Genomic DNA, 20,729 nt, shown 5'->3' with positions numbered 1-20,729 from the left:
CTATCATTCCAGTATGGAAAAATACATGCAGCTCTATTTGTAAATACAAACAGTATTTCTGAAAAGATACGCAAACACTGGTTATCTTACTTACCTGTAGTGAGCGAAATTGGTGGCTGGGAGGAAAGAAGAGGGTGATATTTTGGCTTGTCACAAGTGCATGCATTATCTACTCAACGTTTTTATATTACACACACACTCCCTCCTAATCAAAAACGTGTTTTTATTTCAATTGTGGTACACCAGTGTTGAAAAAGGATTTTTGCCAAGTTGATTAATTTCTAGAATATCCCAACCTAGATTTTTCTTCTCTCTCAATGGAAGACTTGGGTTCCGTACCATTTAACTGCATAATGTCAGGCAAGTCCACCACCTACATGGACTCAGAATCCTCATTTGAAAACGATGGGCTTAGACTAGAGATGACCTCCAAAAAATCTCTTTCTGGTCTAGGACGCTATGATTATATGACTTGATTATGCAACAAACTGGCGGAGAAATCTGAGCGTGGGTCAGATAGCGAGTCTTGGGGATGCGGCAGAAGTAACTGTATGCAACTACTATTTTTACAATATATTTCATTCCTAAAGCACATTTTATAAGTTCTCTTTCATTTCCACCCCATCTTTGAAATACCAAAGAACAAGAGAGGCATATTCAACTAAAGAAATTTATTTACTTTTTTTCTAGGTACACAGATGACATACTTATAGACAAGTTTTGATACATAGGAAAACCCTTCTGTCCACTTTTTGCTAAATGAATCATCACAATAATTTTTACAATTCTTAAAACAATACACAGCTTTCTTGGGCTGAAGCAATCGCAAGAACATATTGGTACTGGTATATTACAGCTACTTACAATGTTTAAGAACAGCAATGGAGAAAAATAAGTTATTTAAATATTGATTTCATATACAGAAAGTGCAATGTTGTTAGTTGTTATATAACTTGCTTGACAGTTTCTTGTTTTCTCTATCAGTTTATAATCAAGATAACTTGGACTCAGACTACTATATATTTTTTCTTCCCGAAAGTAATACAGTACACACATGCAGCATTGACTTGGTGAACTGACTTCTTTTGCTGCAATTATGAAAGCAAACTTTGCTATGTCAGAAACTGATTTGCAATAGACTAGTAATTTCCAATTTCACCTATACCTGGGTTCAGGACAGAGAAAAGGCCTCTGACTAGGGAAAGGCCATGAAAATCTACCTGCTTCTTGGTTATCTGGGAATGTAAATAGTGGCTGGGCCTGGCTGCGTTTCCTCGTAGACAGCTTCAAAGTAAAAATTACACACAGCAGGTGTGTGGCTACCTGAGCTGAACTGCCTTCCAGGTTTCTTTTGTGCTTTCCAAAGACAACAGTTTTCACCATTCCAGAACATTCTGTACCAAGTGCAACTGATTAAAACTGGATATTGCTCAAGCCTGCCACCTGTCTGTCTTCTAGCATCCCCAGGCGGCCCCAAACCACCTCAGTCAAATGTCACACACAAACATTCAGGCTTTTCTAGGATCAATTAAACGTTTAAAGCAAAAGAAGACCAAACAAATACTAAAGATAAAAAAAAAAAAAGATTAAAGAAAAGCACAATAAAGTAAAAACTACCTCAGACCCCTCAGATTAGGGAGACCTTCCGATGGAAAATTACTCACGGTCCCTGAATTTGCTTTTTGTATGCGAAGGCAATGATTTCCAAAGAGTGACAAAAATACGGTTTGGCATCCTCAAACGCTCATACTCAGAAAATTCCCTTTTCTGGTGCCACTTTCACTGAAATGAAAATCTTACACTGAAAATGAACTAATGCTTGGAAATTCACAGAAGATTTCCCCTTCTCCTCTCTTACCTATTACATGACTCTTGTGTGGTCTTTTTGCTCAGCTTAAACCATGAGCGGTCTCTCAGAAGGCGATGCTGAGGGACTGTAGAAGCAGGATGAGGTGCCCAATTTACAGTACCCCTCTTACCACAGCACCCGAAACACATTCCAGCGATGCAGTTATATGAGAAACCTGCAGCCTTGTTACAGTCCAAAAGGGCTGCTATGCTCACAGGAATGTCACAACACGAGATGACCAGAACGGGCTGTTTTTAAGAGTTCAACAGAAATTTGGCAGCTTCAGTTTTTTATTCTATATTGCTACAACTTCTTCACATGGCATCTTATAGAAGGTGACTATTACAGAAGAAACATATATTATCTTAAAAAATGCCTACCAAAGCATGAAAAAATATATCACCTGACAATATCCTCTTCCTCAGAAACATGGATCCAGGTCTAGAAAGCAAATGCTAAAATGGCTTTGTAATGAATGAAATCACTTTTTTTTTTTTTTCCTGAGGGACATCACTTGTTTTAGTGAGCAGATGAAATAGTACAGAACTTTTAATCAAGCCTTTGGGTTCAAATTGTTTCTATTGTAATGATCACAACCAATGCTTAAAATAGTGCTTCTGATAAGAACGTAAAGGACAATCATTTGGTAAGCTATGGAAACCTACACAGCTTAGTTATCTAAATTTCTGCTTGCTAGAAAATTTGCTGAAATGAGTTGGAAAACAATTGAAAATATGCAACTACTTAATGCATGGCTACTGTGGTTTGGCTCCGAAATGAACCTTTATTTGAATTAAAAGAATTCTCTAAACAAGAAAAGAAGGAAAGCAATATCTTATTTATAAAACTGAAGACAAACCCTTTAAAAACATCTTAGAAATGATTTCCCTTTTTAAAAACATCTTTTCTGAAATATTCAACCTTACAATGACTTTTCGCAAAGGGGGCCTGTTAGATGATGACTGAGTTTTGGAATGGATGTGGTCAAGATCCCAAGTCAATACTGCCACACAGTGACCAACACGATAAGAATACTAAACGGATTAAAAGGAAAGGTAGTGGCTATAAAAACACACACACACACACACACACACTTTCATACAAACACACATGATATCTTTGTGAATTTCAGATAGCTTTTTACTGGATTTGTGGTTAGTTTAAAAACTGAAAGCCAAGGTGAAATTTGTCGGATAAACACCCCTACGAAGTAAGCCATGTTAGAATGAGACCATTAGAAAAGCCCATTTTTGCTGAAAACATCCCAGATATGTTAGCTGGCAGTCTAAGCTGGAAATTTGGAATGATGGTTTCAGGGTAGTGAACATTAGTTAGATAACTGCTCAAAAGCTTATATTAAGGCAAATAAAAGCTGATTGCTAGAAAGCAATTAATAAAATGTCTCTCATTTATCTAAAGGAGAATAGGACTTCCGTTTTCTAGTGCAGCCAGGTTTTCTTACTTTTGAACAAATGAACATGGTCAATAGTGTACAAGAGCTCCCGAGTCTATTACTTTGGCCTAGCTAAAGCCCGTCTGGCCCTCGGGTATCCTGCCGGGTGACAGAAGGGCAAGGACATCGTGAGAAACGGACAGGCTGCCCCTCCCTCTGCTCCCAGCCCTCTCCCAGCGCACCAGGACAGACCAGAGGCACAGCATTCGTGGCAAGTTGGCTTCTTGGTTCTTTTGTGTTCTGAAAATAAAACTAAGTGCTTGTCTTTTCTTTGGGGGTCAAAGAGAACCACACCAGTTTCCTCGAGGGGGTTTTTCTGGAGAAGAGAGGGTCGTCAGTCCTGTGCCAAGGTTTCGTGCTGTGTGGCCACAAACGGGGCCTTTCTCCAGGATCTGGTCTGCAGGTCCAGAGGAGGAGGAATTGCATCCGCATCGAAAGCACAGTGAAAGGGCGGCTCTTGTCCTGTCAGGTCCATTACGGGTCTGGCTACATGGCCTCGGGGCCCGGTGGCAGTTTGAAGAGTCTGGCCGCGGACACGAGCTTGCTTATGTGTCTCTCCTCTGTGATGCCGGCCTCCTGAAGACAACTGTGGGACAGAGAAGGCACTTGGCCCAGTGTGCTGAACCCCGCTTCAGTGAGGGCGCTGGTGTACATGGGCAGCCCGATGGAAACCAGCCAATCCGACACGGACGAAACGCACCCGGGAGAGAGGGGTTTCCTACAGATTTCTGTGAGTCCACCACTTGGGATCTGGATAAAGAAAGAGAGCAATTTTATCAAGCCTTAACACGTGCCATTGGGGGGGCTCCTTCTCACATGCCTGAAAGGAACACTGCTGAAATATCACCCTCCTAGGCTCTCAGAGAGCGATAATGCCATGAGACAATAAAGACCACGACTGGCATTGAGAATTCTTTCTGGACTTCTCAAAGGGGAGACAAGAAGTGTGTGAGGCTCCAGAAGGCAGTTGGAATGAGATCGAACCCCAATTATGTGCCCAAGTCTCCAGACTGTAAGTATTTATATTTCTGGCTATTTTGTCTCATGGTGATATGCTTTTCAATGAAAGGTGATTAAAGAGACAAATTTGTGAACTAGTGTGAAAAGTAAGATGTTCAATGGGTAGGGTTTTTATAAAGTAGATTTTCCACTGTATTTTGAGTCTACATTAACAACTAGAAAATTAAACACTTAATCAATATAGTCATAAAGAATTTAAAACACAATACTATCAAGTGTTGGCCCGGGCAGTGAAATGGACAGACACTTGACTTCCGGGAAGGTCAAGGGCTATACCTTTCAGAAAAGTAATTTACTAACAAATGTGCAAATCTTTGAGATTTTGTGCAGTCTCGTTGGAGCAAACCCTCTTGAAGGAATGCATCCTCCGAAATTAACCTTGACGTCTACAAAGATGTATCGACAAGGATGTTCTTTACTATATCATTTAAAATAAAAAATTGGACAAAAATCTAAATGTTTCAGCAGAGGCTTGGCTAAACGAGGCCACACTGACCTTCTAGAACACTATGAAATATCAGTAATACAAAAGAATTTGCAGTAACAGAGAAATAGATTCATGATCTGATCACTGAAAATAATCAGGTTTCAAAACTGTACATTAACTATTGTATGTGTGTAGAGAAATGACTAGAAGGAGTTTTAAACATTTTTTTGTAGTGCTGGGATTATGGATAATTTTTTTTCTTTCCAAAACTGTATTTTTAAAACTTTGTAGGCTGAATATGTTTTATCTTCCCCCCGGGTGTCTCCTTTCTACAGCTATACGAGCCCTGGGCTACTCAGTGGTCGCCAGCATGCTCTTCATTAAGCTCTGTAACTAAATGGGCTTCAAAAAGCTGAGCAAGGGCCCGAAGCGCAGGCTGCTCACCGCCATGCGGTGCTGCTTCCGAAGCAGCTTCACGCGGATCTGGTCCATGTTGGCGGCGACGTCCCTGGCGGGCTGCTCTAAGTCCTCTGCATATCTCTGTACCAGGGCTTCGGGAATCCCACAGCGGCCATGCTGCGAGGGCGGACAGAAATGTGTTATCAAGGGTGGCAAGGATCTTTTTCTGTTTCCAAACACAGCAAATGTAAGGCAGGGTAAGACACTTAACTACTAGAAAACAACACCAAAAGTTTTCACTGGAAGTGAATATTTTCTTTATAATCAGGATGGATGATTTAGAGAGAATACTTTTACATCTTTATCTTTCAGGGAGTGACGAACTCCAGGAAAATATTTTGAAACATAATTAAAGCAGGACACAAGCATCTTATATTTTGGGGGCCAATTCCCTCATCTCGGTGTACCTTAGCATTTTGCAAAATGTTAGGGAAGAGTCTCCTCAACTGCAGGGAATGGTGAACTTCTGCTGTCCAGACAGTCTGCTGTTTGTGCCTCACCTATGAAGAGCTGCGCCACCACACCACCATGCCAGCGTTTACTGTAGCGTTCTCACGAGCTGGCCCTGGTGCTCTAGTGGTTAAGATTCGGCGCTCTCAATGCCGGGGCCTGGGGTCTGTTTCCCATCAGGGACCCACACACTGTGGCAGGTGCATGTGGCTGTGATGCTGAAAGCTATGCCACTGGGGTTTCAAATACCAGCAGGGTCACCCATGGTGGACACGTTTCAGCAGAGTTTCCAGACTAAGACAGACTAGGAAGAAGGACCTGGCCACCCACTTTTGAAAAAACTGGCCATGAAAACCCTATGAATAGCAGCAGAGCAGTGTCTGACACAGCACTGGAAGGGGAGAGGATGGCACAGAAAGACTGGGCAGGGTTCCACTCTGCTGGACACAGGGGCGCCAGCAGGTGGATTGACTTAAAGTCACTAACAACAACAAAGAGTCCTCACCATCTTCCATTCAAAGGACTTTATTTAGTAAATATTGAGGAGGAGATCTTATTGTCAGGCAATTATAAGGCATTGGTGGTCATAAGAATTTCAGAAAAAGGACTCCCAGGAATGCGTTATAACGAAGCATGCATTTCCATGAGTGACATATGGGGCTTCGTTGATTATCATTTATTTGTCTTCAAAGTCATTTTGCTATTGGTAGATCTCTTTTTTTCAAATGAGAAATGAGTTTTCATTATAGATCTCAATGGTTTTGGTACAATGGGATTTTTATATAATCTTTCCCCCCCGTTACCCATACAGATAATTGTGCAATACGATTATTACATTTGAACAGGGTCCTACAATTTTCAAAGTACGTTCACCTTTATTTTATTTGCTCCTAATAATACCGCTAAGAGGTAGTTATGCAGGCTATTATTCATTTTCCATTTTCCATTGGGGAAATGAAATAGGGATTTCTTAAAGTCTAAAAACACACAAGCTAAAACATGGAAACTGGAACTCGAGCGTGTCCTGTCCACTCAACCATCCTTTCAGGACCCAGTTCTAGTACTGAGAGCACTCCCTGCAAAACACAGCTGTCAAAAATTAAGAACAAAACAAGCAAAACAAAAGGAGAGAAAAGAAAAGAAAGGAAAATTCCGAGGCTGTATTTGCATTTAATCTGGACACTGTGCTCCCCGTTCACTCCAGCGCTCAGCACCCGGTGGCAGAGGCCCTGCTGTGGGGCATCTGTGCTCTCACGGTGAGATTGCACGCCCCCCCAACCACCACCGGGCTGGCCTCCTGGGGAAGCTGTGGTCTTCCTCTCCCTGGCTGCCTGACATACAAGCAGAGGCCTGGGAAGCGAGGCCAGGGCCGTTGATACCTTATCAGAATAGGGCTCCTCGGTGAGATCGATGCCTTCGGCTCGTAGCTTGTTTTCGGTGAGCATCTCCAGATCGAGTCCCCGAGAACAGGAGATCTTCCTGGACAGAGCTGGGCCCAGCTTCACGCCATGCTCCTGGAGGCTCGTGCTCTCTGGGAGCTCTGACAGCCATGGTGGTGGCCTCGCACTCAAGGGGCTGCCAGGCTCCTGCCCTGAGGGAGGCCTAGAAGCCTGAGGAGAGTGACAGTCGCTAGGGCCGCTGGGGCTGCCCTTTTTAAGCGGCAGGCACGGGGCCTCGGGACCAGGAGGGACAAGGTGGAGGCCGTTGGAGAGGCGCTCTCTGCTCTTCTTGGCAGGAACAGGTGGAGGCTGTGCAGGATTTCGTGCCTGCGTCCTTGTCTCTGGGCCCCTCTGCTCAGCATCAGTGCCTTCTTTGGTGCCCATGGGGTGACAGGTTCCTTCAAACTCTAGTCCCTTTCTGTGACCCTCAAGAGGCGTCCTTGTTAAACTGTGTTTAACTCCGGGAGGGTGAGCATCGTAGTTTTTGGGCAAACATGGAGGAGGGGACGTGCCACGTGAAGAGGCTGCTATCGAGCCCTCTGGTTTCTTAGTAGTCACTTTCTGAGGTTCAGAAAATCTCTTGCTTTGGGTCAGTAGCAATGCATTGTCAACAGCAGAAGCTCGCTCAGGGCTTGGAACCTTTGTGATGGACGAGGCTGTCTTTTGTGGCACTTCCGGTACAATCTGAGGGGAGGGTTTTGTCACCTCGCCAGGCACATCCTTGCCAGCATCAGGCTCTCCTTGCAGGTCATCCAGGGAATGGGATCGGGGCCAGGTGTCCACAGTCTGGGAGCCCTCCAGGGTCTCAAAGCTCCGACAGATGGAAACGGGGAGGCTTCTGCGGTTTTTATTCAAACCAGTCACAGACGGTTGGCCACAGCGCTTGGAGGGGTGGGGGGTGAGACCGCTGCCCAGCCTGCCGTCCTCCCGCTGCTTCAGCGCATCCGCCGACTTCATCAGAGGCAAGGTTGGGTAGTTGCCCAGCTGGTTCCTGCCGAAAGACTTCAAGCTGGACTCGGCTGATGACTTGGCAGAGAGAAGGCCGCTTTTCCGAGTCTTGCCTATGAGACAAGGAAATATTTTACAATCACATCTGAAAAAGCCAATCAATCAGATTGATGTATAAAGGTGTGCTGACATAAGTGAAATCTCCAACTTCCCTACCCCATTGTTGAATCATACTACGGACATAAAATCATCATTTAAGACGTTGGGCGACAGAGGGCTATTATGGTCCATTTTTGTTTTTAGAAAGCATTCTCAGTCTTATTAAAGGACTCATGGCTGCTGAAATTAATTGAGTTATGTGAAAAGAAATATGCTGTGTCAGGCAGTAAAGTAAATCTAGGCCCAGTGTCCGTTCCCAGCCGTAGTAAGGGCGGAAGACGGGTGATCATGCATACTCCCTTTGGAAACCACACTGATGGGATTTCTGTTGAGAGAGTACAATTTCCTAAGGTCTTGGTTGAAAACGGGAGGTGGGCTGAATTCCTGGACAGGTTCTAGAAATGGTGGCCCTAAGGTGCACTGGTGACCAGCGAATGCTCCCACTGCACCTTCCTCTTCACGGTTTGTCCACGTGCGTGAGGTACATGCATCCTAGAAACAGTCAACCAACCTTGGTATAAATAAGCAAACAAGCTTAAGTGAGCATTTTGCCTGCGACAATCTATAAAATACTGACATGGTTCTAATTCCCAGTGAAGCAAACGCCCTGATCACAATAACCTGTCTGACTGATGACTGAAGTATCAACCAGATATAATCTACTTATCTGAAAATGGTTGATTGCTATTAATCGCTACTGCTTGATGAGCTTTACTGAAAATTTACTATCTATGCATCACGCGCTGTGCTAAATGCTTAGTTTTCATCAATACTTTTAACGCACACAGGCTATAATTACTGTCCTTTGTTACATTTTTGGTAAATACCGTGTTTGGTGTGTGCTTTGACACTGGGCTCAGGGGAATACTCCGGATGATAAAGCAAAGGGGTCAAATGATCTTAGCACTCCAGGCCTACAGAAAAAGACAAAAATCTTAAACCCGCATCAGGTTTGAAAGGTGCAAAGAAATGGCTGGCTCAATTCTCCAGAAAGCTACTATCCTGTAACTTAAGGTTCTCTTCCTGGTCTGTTGTTTCAGTAAACATTGCTAATAAATATTTTAATTTAGAATTTGGGCATCTCCCCATTAAGCAAGCTCACCCTTTCAATAAGAGAGCAGCAAGGAGAAATCAGGTGGTTGGGAGGGGAAGATGGGGTGTAGACAGAGCCCACTCTAAGAAGGAAATGGAGACTTTTGGGTAAATGAAAGACATTCTCTGGTAAAATCTCTATGTGTGTGCTGTATAAATGAGGGGAAAGGAACAAAAATAAAAAGCTTGCGACACTGTGACATCATCATAAGTGGTTTGGCCATTATCAGTAGACAGAAAACCAAATTCCTCCCATGATTTCACAGCTGTCTACCAAGCTTGCTATAATTTCAAACTGATCATATTAAACGTATCATGTCAAGCATAATGCCAGACACTAAGCCCAACAGATAAGAACAGGAGCCTCCTCAGTCAGACATTTTGTTAATGACCCCATCCTTTTTGATAAGACACAAATCAGCAACTGAAGTATTCTACATTTGGCAAAGCAGAGCATGGTCAAATGACACCTGTCTTCCCATAAGTATAATAATGTGAGGCCTCAGACCCCGGCCACCTGTATGTTAGTAACATGCTAACATTATTAGGCATTATTAGGAATTATTTCATTGTTGCATGGAGATCATTAGCCCAGTGTTACTACTGAATATACTGACCATGGTCCCATTTTTCAGTAATAAAAAAATCATCACAGAGAAAATGGGATATACCCAGGTACGAGGGAAATACCTCTTCAGAATGCATATCATGTTAAACCTACAGTTTAAAAATCAGTTAAAATGGAAAATTCTTAAAACTCTTTTAGAATAAATTTTAGAAATACGGCTTTCCTTCTCTTGAACTCTCAGTATAAACTATACATATAAATTGCATGTTCGCACTCTGCTTCTATTGGAAAGATCCCTGAATTCACCCTGAGGTGGAAGGATGGTTGGTCAGCAGCTTCTGTCTAGTCCCTCAGCAGGCACACCTCCATTCTCTTGAGCATTAAGAGGTCTGCTGGTGATGTCTGTAAAATCGTTACCAACCCACAGCAGTTTGGAGGAGAATTAATTTACCGAAAATGTTTGGATGTGGAAAGGTTATTAGCAGAAAGAAAAGCCTTCAGGATTTTGATGTTTCCTGGAACCGAGGAGTCCTGTGCTCCGGGTGGGTTTTGCATCCCATCTTGACCCAGGCTCTCTTAACATCGGGATGTGGGGAGAACCATGATCTTCCCAAATTGATACAACGCTTTAAGTGGCAGAGCTCATGGGTCAATCTTGAGGTCTCCAAAACGCTCATCAGAATTGGGATTAGGGGAAAGTGAGCAAGGCGCCCGGGGGCACACTTGGAGGAAGTGCTCACTCTCAGCCACGCACGTGCAGTTGGTACCCGAGAGGGAGCGCCTCCTTCATGTCTGCACCCTGCCCGCTCACCCGCATCACTCTAGTCCTGGTTTTGGTGCTCACAATGGCTCTCAACCTATTTTTTAAATCATGATCTAGAGTAAGAAAGACATTGACATCATCACCCATTACACACAGACACAACTGCACACAGACACAAGTGCAACAAAGGTCACAAGTCACAACTCTGATCTTCCCTTTGGAATGCACCCTGATTTTTTCTATTCAATCTCACAAAACTGTTCATGACCCTCTAAATTGATTTCACAACCCACTAACAACCTGCAATCTAGAGTTTAAAAAGCTTGGCTTTAGTAGGCACTCAATAAATATTTTAACACATGCACTACTCGATGGGATTCCAATGGTAGCTAAAAACTCGACCCTTGGCATTTTTCATGACGGTCTTCAAGTGTTCGACAGATTTAGGGGAACCTTTACTACAGTTTCTAATCTTGCTATAATGGGAGTTTTGGAATCGCAACAGGAAACCACAGAGCCCCCCCTGGGAGCATTAAGTGCACTTGACCCCCTTCCACTTAAGACTCCTCTTCTGTCTGAGACGGGAGTTTCTGCAATTTCCTATTGATGGCTTCCCGACAGCTAGGACAGCGGGGCCACAAACAAGACGTGCAGCCCTCCCTCAGCAATGGCTCTGTGCTCAGCCTGCGCGGCGGAGGTGGTCAAGACACCGCTTCTTTTGTGACCCTGATGGATGCTGTACATGGTAAATTGTTTTCCTTACAGATCAAATAGTTCCCAACACTCAAATGCTGGTTTTTCCTGCATAAAGAAAAGGACATAGGAGACACACAATTTAGGTTTTACAGCTGCAGGTATTTCAGAGGGCATTTATTCCCCTCACACAGCGGCCAGGAGGAACAGAGAGGGAGGCTAACCAGAGACCAGAATGGTGGAGAGGTTGGAAAGGAAAAGGTTATCAGTAGTTCATACAGTAAGAGAATTGTCCTTTTTCAGAAAATTGTATTTTGAAATCAGAAATTTTCAAGAGTGTCCTTCTTAATGAAGCTTCATTTATAAAAGAGATCAAGACTGAAGGGTGGGGGTGGCTTGAGGTCAAGCCCAGGCAGGTCCCCACCCCCTCCGTGACCACCATGCCTCACGCCACCCAGGCCCCCCATGGCCCCTGGGACATGCCGGACTCCCGGGGTCAAAGGTAAAACCATGGCTCTGGGCAATATGAGTTCCTGAAGCAGAAGTTACGAATTTCACAAGGAGCACCGGCTCCTTCAACCACACCTTGCATTTATTTCTCCACTCAATAAAAATACTTTCCTAGTGAGAACGAGAACAGAATCCCGCAGCTTGGTTTAATATTTGAACAGACAAAGGTGGGGACACATTCTTAACTGTTAAGCGGACAGAGCAGAAAAGACAAAAAAAGGAAAAAAAGTCAAGTCTATTTTCAGAACATCTTGCTTTTAAAGCACTTTTAGTTTGTTTGAACGGTGGACTGGCAATTTCACATCTTTGTTGCATATTTTTACGCTGCTTTTCAAAGTGAAATTTATGGCTGATCCCGTTGTTCCAAAATCTGTTCACTGGATGCCTTCTATGTGTACAACTATGGAGGCTATAAATAAACCACTGATTTGAACTGACTTCATCATCCGCAGTGGACATGGGACACACATTCCAACTAATGGCAGAAATACTTTATTTTCCCAAGACTTCCAGTAACTAGACCATGGGTAGGGCTGGGCCAGTGACGTGGAAGTTTGGGGACCATAACTCTGAGCCCTAGTCATGCGCTTTGAGGGAGAACGAAGGAAGCACCATATTATATGTGGGGAGTTACACTGTGTCTAGCTAGTGTGAAGTTTGCAGATTCTTTTAAAACAAAAATGTAATATTTTAAGATTTATTCATATACCCTTTATTTATTCAGAAATCTAGCTTCCACAAAAATGAAGCAACGACTGTTTGGATAAAGTCAGCCTTTCACTTTCTTTTAATATGGATTTAGATATTTTTGTACCGTCGTCTTTGACAGACCACGGCCCGAATCTATCTTTTCATCGAAAGAGTCACTCTGCAACTGTGATCCCCAAGCTAATGAGCCTGCCCGCCTCCCTGGGCAGTGTCGGAACGCCGAGGGCTGCCCCTGCTCAGCTCACTGTCTCAGAGAAGAGAAACTGGGTGAGGGATGAGGATGGTACTGAAGGACTGAACCTTCGGGCCCTGGCTTTGCATATTCTTAGTGGAGCTCCTCAAAATCTTCCTCATATGGAGACGAGAGCTGCCTGAACGGCAGTCCTAACCACTGGCACCGTCTTACTCCTCAGAATAAATAAGCCAGTAAATCAGCAAAGAGAGGCCTTCGATGGGAGGTGTTGCCTTTTTTCTCGTTAAAAATCCGTACACCTATTTTAATCTAATCCATGGTTTTTGAAGGTACTAATTATAACAAGTACAAACTAAACCCCTCTTTAAAGTTCTGCTAAGCTCAGAGAGCCGTGGCTGATGTGTGTCGACACTAAGTAGTTTGGAGTATGGACTTGAAAATGCTTATGGTATTCAAAAGTACCTAATTCGTAGTCAGCTAGGTATTAATATATTATTAACTTTGTTTAATTCTCAGAACAATCTATGAAAGAGAAACTCGCATTACTATTTCACAGGTAAGGGGGCTCAGAGGCATGAAGGAATTTGACCAAAGTCTTCAGCTATGCCCTGGTCAGGGTTCAAACCCATGTGTCTTCACCCTAAACCCCACAGCTCCGGTCATGATCCACCCTGGGGGCTAAGACTCTAAGAGTTTCAGGACAATAGAAGGTTTAGGGTTCCCTTCTTTGACACACAAGTTTGGTCTTAAACTCTCCGTTTCTGTGCTAAGTAGGATGGAAAAATAACTGATGAGAAGACTGCTGTGAACTCATTTCTCAAAAACCTCAGTTGCTTAGCTTCTTGAGAGATGTTCATGCTTCCTACGGCCTTAATTAAGCACCAATAATCCTGGAAAAACTCCTCTCCCTATTGCCAGTATTCCACAAAGCAATGGCTCAGCAAAGGCTGAGGAGAAACATGGTCATTAGCCAAAGCACAGACGTCCAGAAATGGCCCAGTGGCTTGCACGTTAAGATGCGTTCATGAGGGTCTGTACTGACATTACCGTTTTCCAGGTTCTCACTGCTTTCATAGCATCCTGAGTCTCGCGGAGAGCATCCACTCAGGCCCTGGCTGTCCACGAGCAGCTTCTCCTGGGATCCGGACTGGTCGCTGTTACCTGGAGAAGGTGGGGACACAGCATGGAATCAACAGGGGAATGTAAAGAGGTTTCAAGGTCAAGCAGGATCCAATGATTCAGCCTCATTTATCACCATACATTTCTACGCCTTGGACTTTGGGAAGAGAACGAATCATTTTCAAGTAGATGAGATCAAAATGAACATGTGAGATCAGAATATTTTTCTTTTCAAATTAAGTATCACATAAAGATCAACTTGGAGAGAGAGCGCACACTGGGAATCATCGATGCCTTCTAAGTTACCCAGAGAATGACTCTGGCCTCAGGCCAACCAGGGAGAGGAGAAATTCAGAGCATTGTGTCAACAGTGGGGGAAGAGCAATCGTAGTCCTTTCTGAGGGACAGTACCATCCAGTGGAAGCAAAAAGGGAATAATTGCCCTTTTCACACAGAGGTATTGGGTCGCATGCTTCTTAGAGAGCTATGATTTGTGCTTCAAGTTACTTGTCACCAGCTTTCCAAATTTGGGAGCTAACAGAAAAGTGTCAAATGAAATATCAAATTTTATTAGCATTTAGGAGCACTCTTAGCCCTTGGGGACACATGCTCCCTCTTGTATTATCTCATTAGGAGGAAGGCCAGCAAAAAAGAACAAGGACCCACAAACCCATGAGGGGCCAGGGGCAAATCCTTTTGTTTCTGTCCTATGGAGCATGTTAGCAGGTTTCTTTCCTTTTTGCCTCCTCCCTTTGTCTTGGGGCAGCATTTCTAGTCCTCTCATGCAAAGGGAAGACATGGAAAGCTCAGGAAGCCCTCTCACGTGGACAGTAAATAATGAATACTCTTAAGTGGATGACTGACAGTGGAATGTCCTCATTCTAAGGAACCCTTTTAAAGAGAACATCAATGTTGAGTGAAAGTCTGCCTACAGTAAGCCACGTAGAAAATCACGGGGGCCTTCACCACCCAGCAGTGTCATTCTGCATGTCCTATAGAGGACACGTGTGGCCCTACATGGGATTGAGGTTACATGAAGAACATCTTTGTGTTATTATGCAGAGTAAATGCTTGGTCACATGAAATGGAAGTGAAGAAAATATTTTCTCCATAAAATAACTAGTTGCACAATAATGGCTTTAAGTTATTCTCCTTTCTCTTCAATTCCTCTTCCCCCACCATATACACAAAGAAGAAAGAAATCGATACGCCAGAAATCTGATGCCTTTTCTCAGGTCATTCAAAAAAAACTGCGGGAAAGCAGAGGGCTGCCCTTCCACATATGTGCCAGCTGTTTCTACTGTCCACTCACCACTTCCTGTTTGTATTCTCACATGGAATGCATTTCACAAGAGAAATCATGACAGAGTAAGTTCTTAAATTAGAACCCCAAATTAACAAGTGCTATTTTTAAGATGATTAATGAAAATTTAACTAATTGGAAGCACAAGGGCAAATCCTCCCCCAACCCATGCACAAAACGTGGAACATTCTAGAATGATGTCCTCATTGTGTGGAAGAGTCTGTGGATTTGGAGTGGCCTTTGTTCTAGCCTAGCATGTTATTTAGGAAAATGATACTTAACAAAATGAGGGCTTTGAGCTATCAGTTACAACCCGGGAGGAGGAACTGATGTGGCTTGGCCTTGGCGAGACAGTTCAGCGTGCCACTGCGGCCAAAACAGACTCCAAAGTGCTGACCAATGGGAACGAAAGAGAAAACTTGTCCCCTGCTGCTGCACGAAAACACAGACTGTGTCTGCATCTTTGGGGATGCTAGTCTCACCAGATGCGGCAGGGTACCGGAAGTCATTATGGGGAGGGAAGGGGTCCCTTGCGTTGCCTGAAGACCGAGTTTCAATTTATAGAATCATGAGGCACATGTCCAGGGGTAGAGCTACTTTCTTCCCAGAAAGTCCAATCCGTAGCTACTAAGCAGGAACCCAACTATCAAGTTTAGCAAGATCCCCTAAAACGAAAGCTGGTGTTTCCTAAGTAAGTTGCTCTCCTTCATTAGGGAGAACGAAGAGGTGGGGTACCCCCCTTAGATGGACTGCACCTTCAAGGCCACAGCCTCTCCCTGCACTTATCAGCATTAATGCCAAGTATAAAGGACAAGAAGGAAGGCAAGCGAGAACCATGAAAATCCTCACAGTCAAGTAAGAGTGGAGGACCGTGACGTGGGGCTGAAACCCCATTTGGGCATGACCCGAATTTGGGCCTGAAGGGACTCTGCTTGGGCCAGAGCTCTCCCCTACCCCATCTCAATATACATGCACACAGACACATATGGAGGAAGAACATGCTAAGACATTCATGAGATCCATGAACATCAAAAGGTGCTTGCGTGCGAGGATGTGCCATGTTCTGGAGAACAGTTACCGCGGGAAGGAAGGAGGGAAGGGAAAGCGCTTCCTGGACAGTGGGCCTTTCAATGAGCTTCTAAGATTTATTTCTTCAAAAACTTAGGATTGAAGCAAATGTGGCAAAATAGTAACTTTAGTTGGATTTCAGAAGTGGACATGTGGTTTCTTTCATTTTTCTCTGTACTTTTCTCAACAATTGAAATCACTGCTGATGAAAATTCTTACAAAAATTATCTTCTTAAAAGAGAGCTTTTAATTGGCACACCTGGGACAGTGGGTTTGGGATCAGCGTAAGGAATGCTATCGGACAATTAGAGTCCTTTCGCAATGGAACCCGGTATGACGGCTGGCACTGCCCATGCACGGATGCAGTGAGAACGGCTGCGGGGCCCGACTGCCACGCCAGGCTGCAATGTGCTTCTTGCTCCTGTGGGAGGCTGGCTACAAAGCTTACGAGATCTCTAAGATCTCAATAGATCTCCGCATCTGTCTAGTGTATAGAAATTGAGTTTGACAGAAATCGATTGCATTCCCATAAGTTATCAGTCACTTAGAAAGAGGACTTCTCAAACACAATGAATTTAACTGCCTTTAATGTGAAATCTTATAATCCTAGGATAAGTCTGGGCCCAGACTCTTGGCACTAATTGGCACCCCTGAGGCCTCAAAGCCCTTGTTTTAGAACCAATGAAAGGAAGAACTAGTTCACATATTAGATGTATTCTAAACAGGGGCACAGCGTGGATTCGAAATGGGATTCATGACGCAGCAAAGAGCACTCCTTCGACTTCTGAGTGAGCATCTTGATAGGCAAAGATTCCCTCCTACAAAATAGCCCTGGGGAAAATCGCAGGACGTGACCCCAGGAGGGACAAGGAGTCTGAGTCAATGTCCATGACAAGACGCTACGCACAGATCTGGGCTGATACTGGGAGTAAGCTTTGCTCCTCCCACATTCTGAATGCTAAAGGAAACGTAAGGGAGAGTGTACAGACCAGCTGTTCTCAGCGGCTGAGGAAGAGTAAATGAGCTGCTGTAGAGAACAGACGTGGCCCAGGAGACCAGACGATTTAACATTAACTGATGTTAATATAGCTGGTTGGCCACGCCAGGCACAGGGCCAGGCTCTTTAACACACAGCCTGGCCACAGATCCCCAAGGCGTCTCTGCGGGGACTTAAATACTAAAGAGACTTGGTATTAAAGTGATATTAACTACGAAACACAATTCCCTCTGAATCTATCCCTGAAGGCAGTGCGCTTACCTAGGGTTCATCTATCTGATAGCGCGTGGTCCTCTATCTTATCAGTTAATTTATAGGGAGTATCTATTAAGCAGAAATGACTTTAACTGTACTGAGACACTTGTTTCCATGTCTCTTGGGCCTGATGCATTCAATAATGTATAATTTTCTTTTTCCACCATTAACCAGGGTTTTGGTGTGTCTTTTAGCAATAGAAATGCTATTAGCGACTGATATCTCTGAAGCAGAGCCCTTGAAAGAAAATGCATTTGAATTCAATAACTGGAAAAGATACTCCCTTTACGATGGATAATTTCAGGAATATTTTCAATGTCAGACTGAAGAATAAAGAGCAAGATAAGACTGGGTTAATGGAGCAAAGGATACGGTGTATTCAAATAGACTGCATAAAAGCCGTGAGCTCACTGACTTCTGTTCACGGGCTGTAAAAACGAGCTATCCTTTAGGCTGGGAATTTACAATGCAGAATTCTCTGTCTACCTATTTACTTCAGACATTTCCTCCTTCTTTAATGGAAGCTGATGAATTTCACTTATTCATTAACCAATTTATTCAAGAAGAAAACACTCTTTGCATCCTCTCAGAGATAATTAACCCCTGGCTGGGCAAGATACTTGCAGTTTTGTGCCCAGTATCCTAAAGACCTGCTGAAGGTTGAATACCCCAACAGGACCGAAGGTGGCACTTACTGTGTTTCTTAAGAAAACTGCAATTCAACTCTCCCTGACTCCAGGGACCTACGCACATGCTGGCAGCTTAGGGGAGGCCTCCTGGGGACCTAAGAATGTGGCTGATCTGACGACAAACACTTGTGGACAGGAGAGACTTACTGTCATATTCCTGTAACAGCTCCACCGCTGTCAAGAGAACAGCTCTGTGTTCTGGGTCCCTGATATTTAACTCATCCAAGTCCTCTTCCTCCAGGAGCTTAAACGTGTCCAAATCTTCATAGCCATTGAACAGGAAAGTGGGCATGTGCTCCTGTGAGGGAAAGAAGTGAGTTGGCAGGCCCAGCCATACGATACGTGACCGACAACCAGCCTCAAACCCCTAAACTCATTTTCCACGGTCATTTTTATACTAATTGGAAGATTAGTAAGTATCGCTTGTAATCTACTCTGTACCTTTCAGTCCTACAGCTTAGCTGGCAGGCAGGGCAGTTCATTAAGAAGACGTACACTGCAGGCTGAGAGGGACTGTACTGGCCTGCATTTTAATTGTGCCCTTGCTAAGAGGTGATGCCTTTAACGCCGCACAACACACAGAGGAGGAGACTCTTCTTTCATTTACAAACTATTGAAATCCAACTCAGAAAAGGCCTGTGACTTCCTCAGGAGCCAGAGGGCTTTGCAAGGAGGAGACAGATCTACCCCTGCAGCCCCACCCCACGAGACGCTGGGAGTAATGGTGGAGAGGGGAGAGGGCGAATCCTCATGGCCTCTGTACAGCCGAGTGAGCAGGGCGCCGTGGGTTTGTGCTTACAGCCCTTCCTGGTAGTGGCTCAAAGCTCACAGCTCTTTGAAAGCTGCTCTAGGGGCAAGTAGCCAGTTTTGACCTGAGGGTTTTGCTATCACCCACAGCAGAGGTCAACGGGAACGTTAGAATATTGCTAACTATTTGGGTAGAATAATGGATACTCATCACAGTAATGGACTGCCCTTGTTGGATGACATAAACCAGCCCTGACCCTTTCCCGAGGGGCCTCGCTTGCTTAGCTGAGGAGGAGGAGAGGACAGGTGGAGTAACGTGTGCCCAGCACAGGACGGGACTGACCTTCAGGTTGATCCGGTCAAGGAGGTCCTCCACGGACTTGGGCTGCGGTGGTCTTCCTTTCCTCCTCCTCCGGGTGGGGCGCTTCGGCTTCTCCTCCTCTTCATTGAGCACGTCCACGTAGATGAATTTGAACGTGCCCACCTTGTTGTTAAGGAGGCCCATCCAGGTGCCCATGGGTGGTTTGCTGATTATATCGATGATGTCTCCTTTCTGCAGCCCAGCAAACAAAGATCTTTCCATTAGGTACATTTCTACACGTGAAGCATGGATCAATCAGATGTGTTAATTATGCAGATGTGAAAACACTATGAGGGCCAGAATCAGGGTCCTACAAGTCACCTTATGTGATCGGGGGTTTGGCAGAGGGCCAGAGAGAGCAACGCTGAAGTCCACACAGGCCTAAGGTGGCACCCTCCCCATCCTGCACCACAGGGTGAAGTGGGCCTGCAATGCCCGCCAGTGCTCATGGCTAGGTGGGCACCGGCTCTCTGAATGCCTTGCCATCATCCAGAGCTCCTACCTCCTAGAGAAAGAATTTCCCACCAATCAAACGCCAGTGGCAATCCCTGATCTGTAACTGCTTCACACATCTTGTGGAATGCCATCTGTCCCATAGGAATATCACTGATCACACAGAGAAGGCAGTAAGGTTTCTTAGCCAGAGGAAGCACAGAAACTGGAGGGTACAGGGCAACAGGAATTCTGGAAGGAAGCTGAGGTCAGAGGTCAGGGCCAGAGGGACGAGGTGGACGAGGTGCTAGCTGGTTCTGTTGTCTCCATACAGAGGAGACCAGTATATGAAGGTAGGCAAGACACCGGCCAGTATGCACCACAGTAGCCCAGCATTCGACAGCAAGGGGAAAGATCACCTCCTACAGAAGCAAGGAGCCGAGGTGTGGGGTCAGGCAGAGACACACCTTGAGCTTGAGCGAGTCCGTGTCATAGGGACTGGGCGTGAAGTCGGTGTGCACCCTGGCGCGCCCACAGAACGGGCCCCGGTAGGGGGGCTCCTCATCATCACCATCTTCCGACTTGACGCTCTCCCTGTTGCTGGTCGAGGAGTCGGTGGTACTTACTGTTTGACCACCTGCATGGGAAAAACAGAAGGAGAAGGGTGAATACACATGTTCTGCATAGCAAAGCTGACAGGCACTGAAGGGACCGCAGATTAGGAAGCCAAGGGCTGAGGAGGCCCGTCTTGAGCCACAACCATGTTAGGATGAGAGCAGGGCCCAGTTATGAGTCCAAGGAAGGATCTGAGTTTTCTGATTGTTATCCCTCATCGAGCCCCTAACTGGACAGGGAACTCCCGCAAGTATCTTTAGGACCCAGGAATCCAGGTGACACAGAGGCTCACTAATGGAGGACACCGCAAGCCTTAACATTCACGACCTCTCATCTGTCAGGCACACCATTTTTACTCCATCTTACAGATGAAGAAACAAACTCAGATAGGTCAAGTAACTTGCTCAAGGCC

The 20,729-nt window shown here is 44.8% G+C and overlaps 1 protein-coding gene across 10 annotated transcripts in view; it reads right to left on the bottom strand.

The window, feature by feature from the left end:
* Window positions 1-656: 656 nt before the first annotated feature.
* The window catches only part of SASH1 (SAM and SH3 domain containing 1), a 300,314-nt gene continuing 280,241 nt past the window's right edge, over window positions 657-20,729 (bottom strand). For all 10 annotated transcript variants that reach the window (XM_070506937.1, XM_070506946.1, XM_070506940.1 and 7 more), the window contains 7 exons: window positions 20,170-20,339; window positions 19,253-19,462; window positions 18,310-18,460; window positions 13,779-13,892; window positions 7,038-8,158; window positions 5,194-5,325; window positions 657-4,052 (listed from right to left, as the gene is read on the bottom strand). In XM_070506937.1, the coding sequence (XP_070363038.1) occupies window positions 3,789-4,052; window positions 5,194-5,325; window positions 7,038-8,158; window positions 13,779-13,892; window positions 18,310-18,460; window positions 19,253-19,462; window positions 20,170-20,339 (2,162 nt within the window). In that variant the 3' untranslated portion in view covers window positions 657-3,788. The remainder of the gene's footprint in view (window positions 4,053-5,193; window positions 5,326-7,037; window positions 8,159-13,778; window positions 13,893-18,309; window positions 18,461-19,252; window positions 19,463-20,169; window positions 20,340-20,729) is intronic.

Source organism: Equus asinus, chromosome 1 (genome assembly GCF_041296235.1).
Source record: "Equus asinus isolate D_3611 breed Donkey chromosome 1, EquAss-T2T_v2, whole genome shotgun sequence".
In the NCBI taxonomy this organism is placed as follows: domain Eukaryota; kingdom Metazoa; phylum Chordata; class Mammalia; order Perissodactyla; family Equidae; genus Equus; species Equus asinus.
Note: the sequence above shows the minus strand (reverse complement) of the source record. Positions and strands in the feature narration are given on the sequence as shown.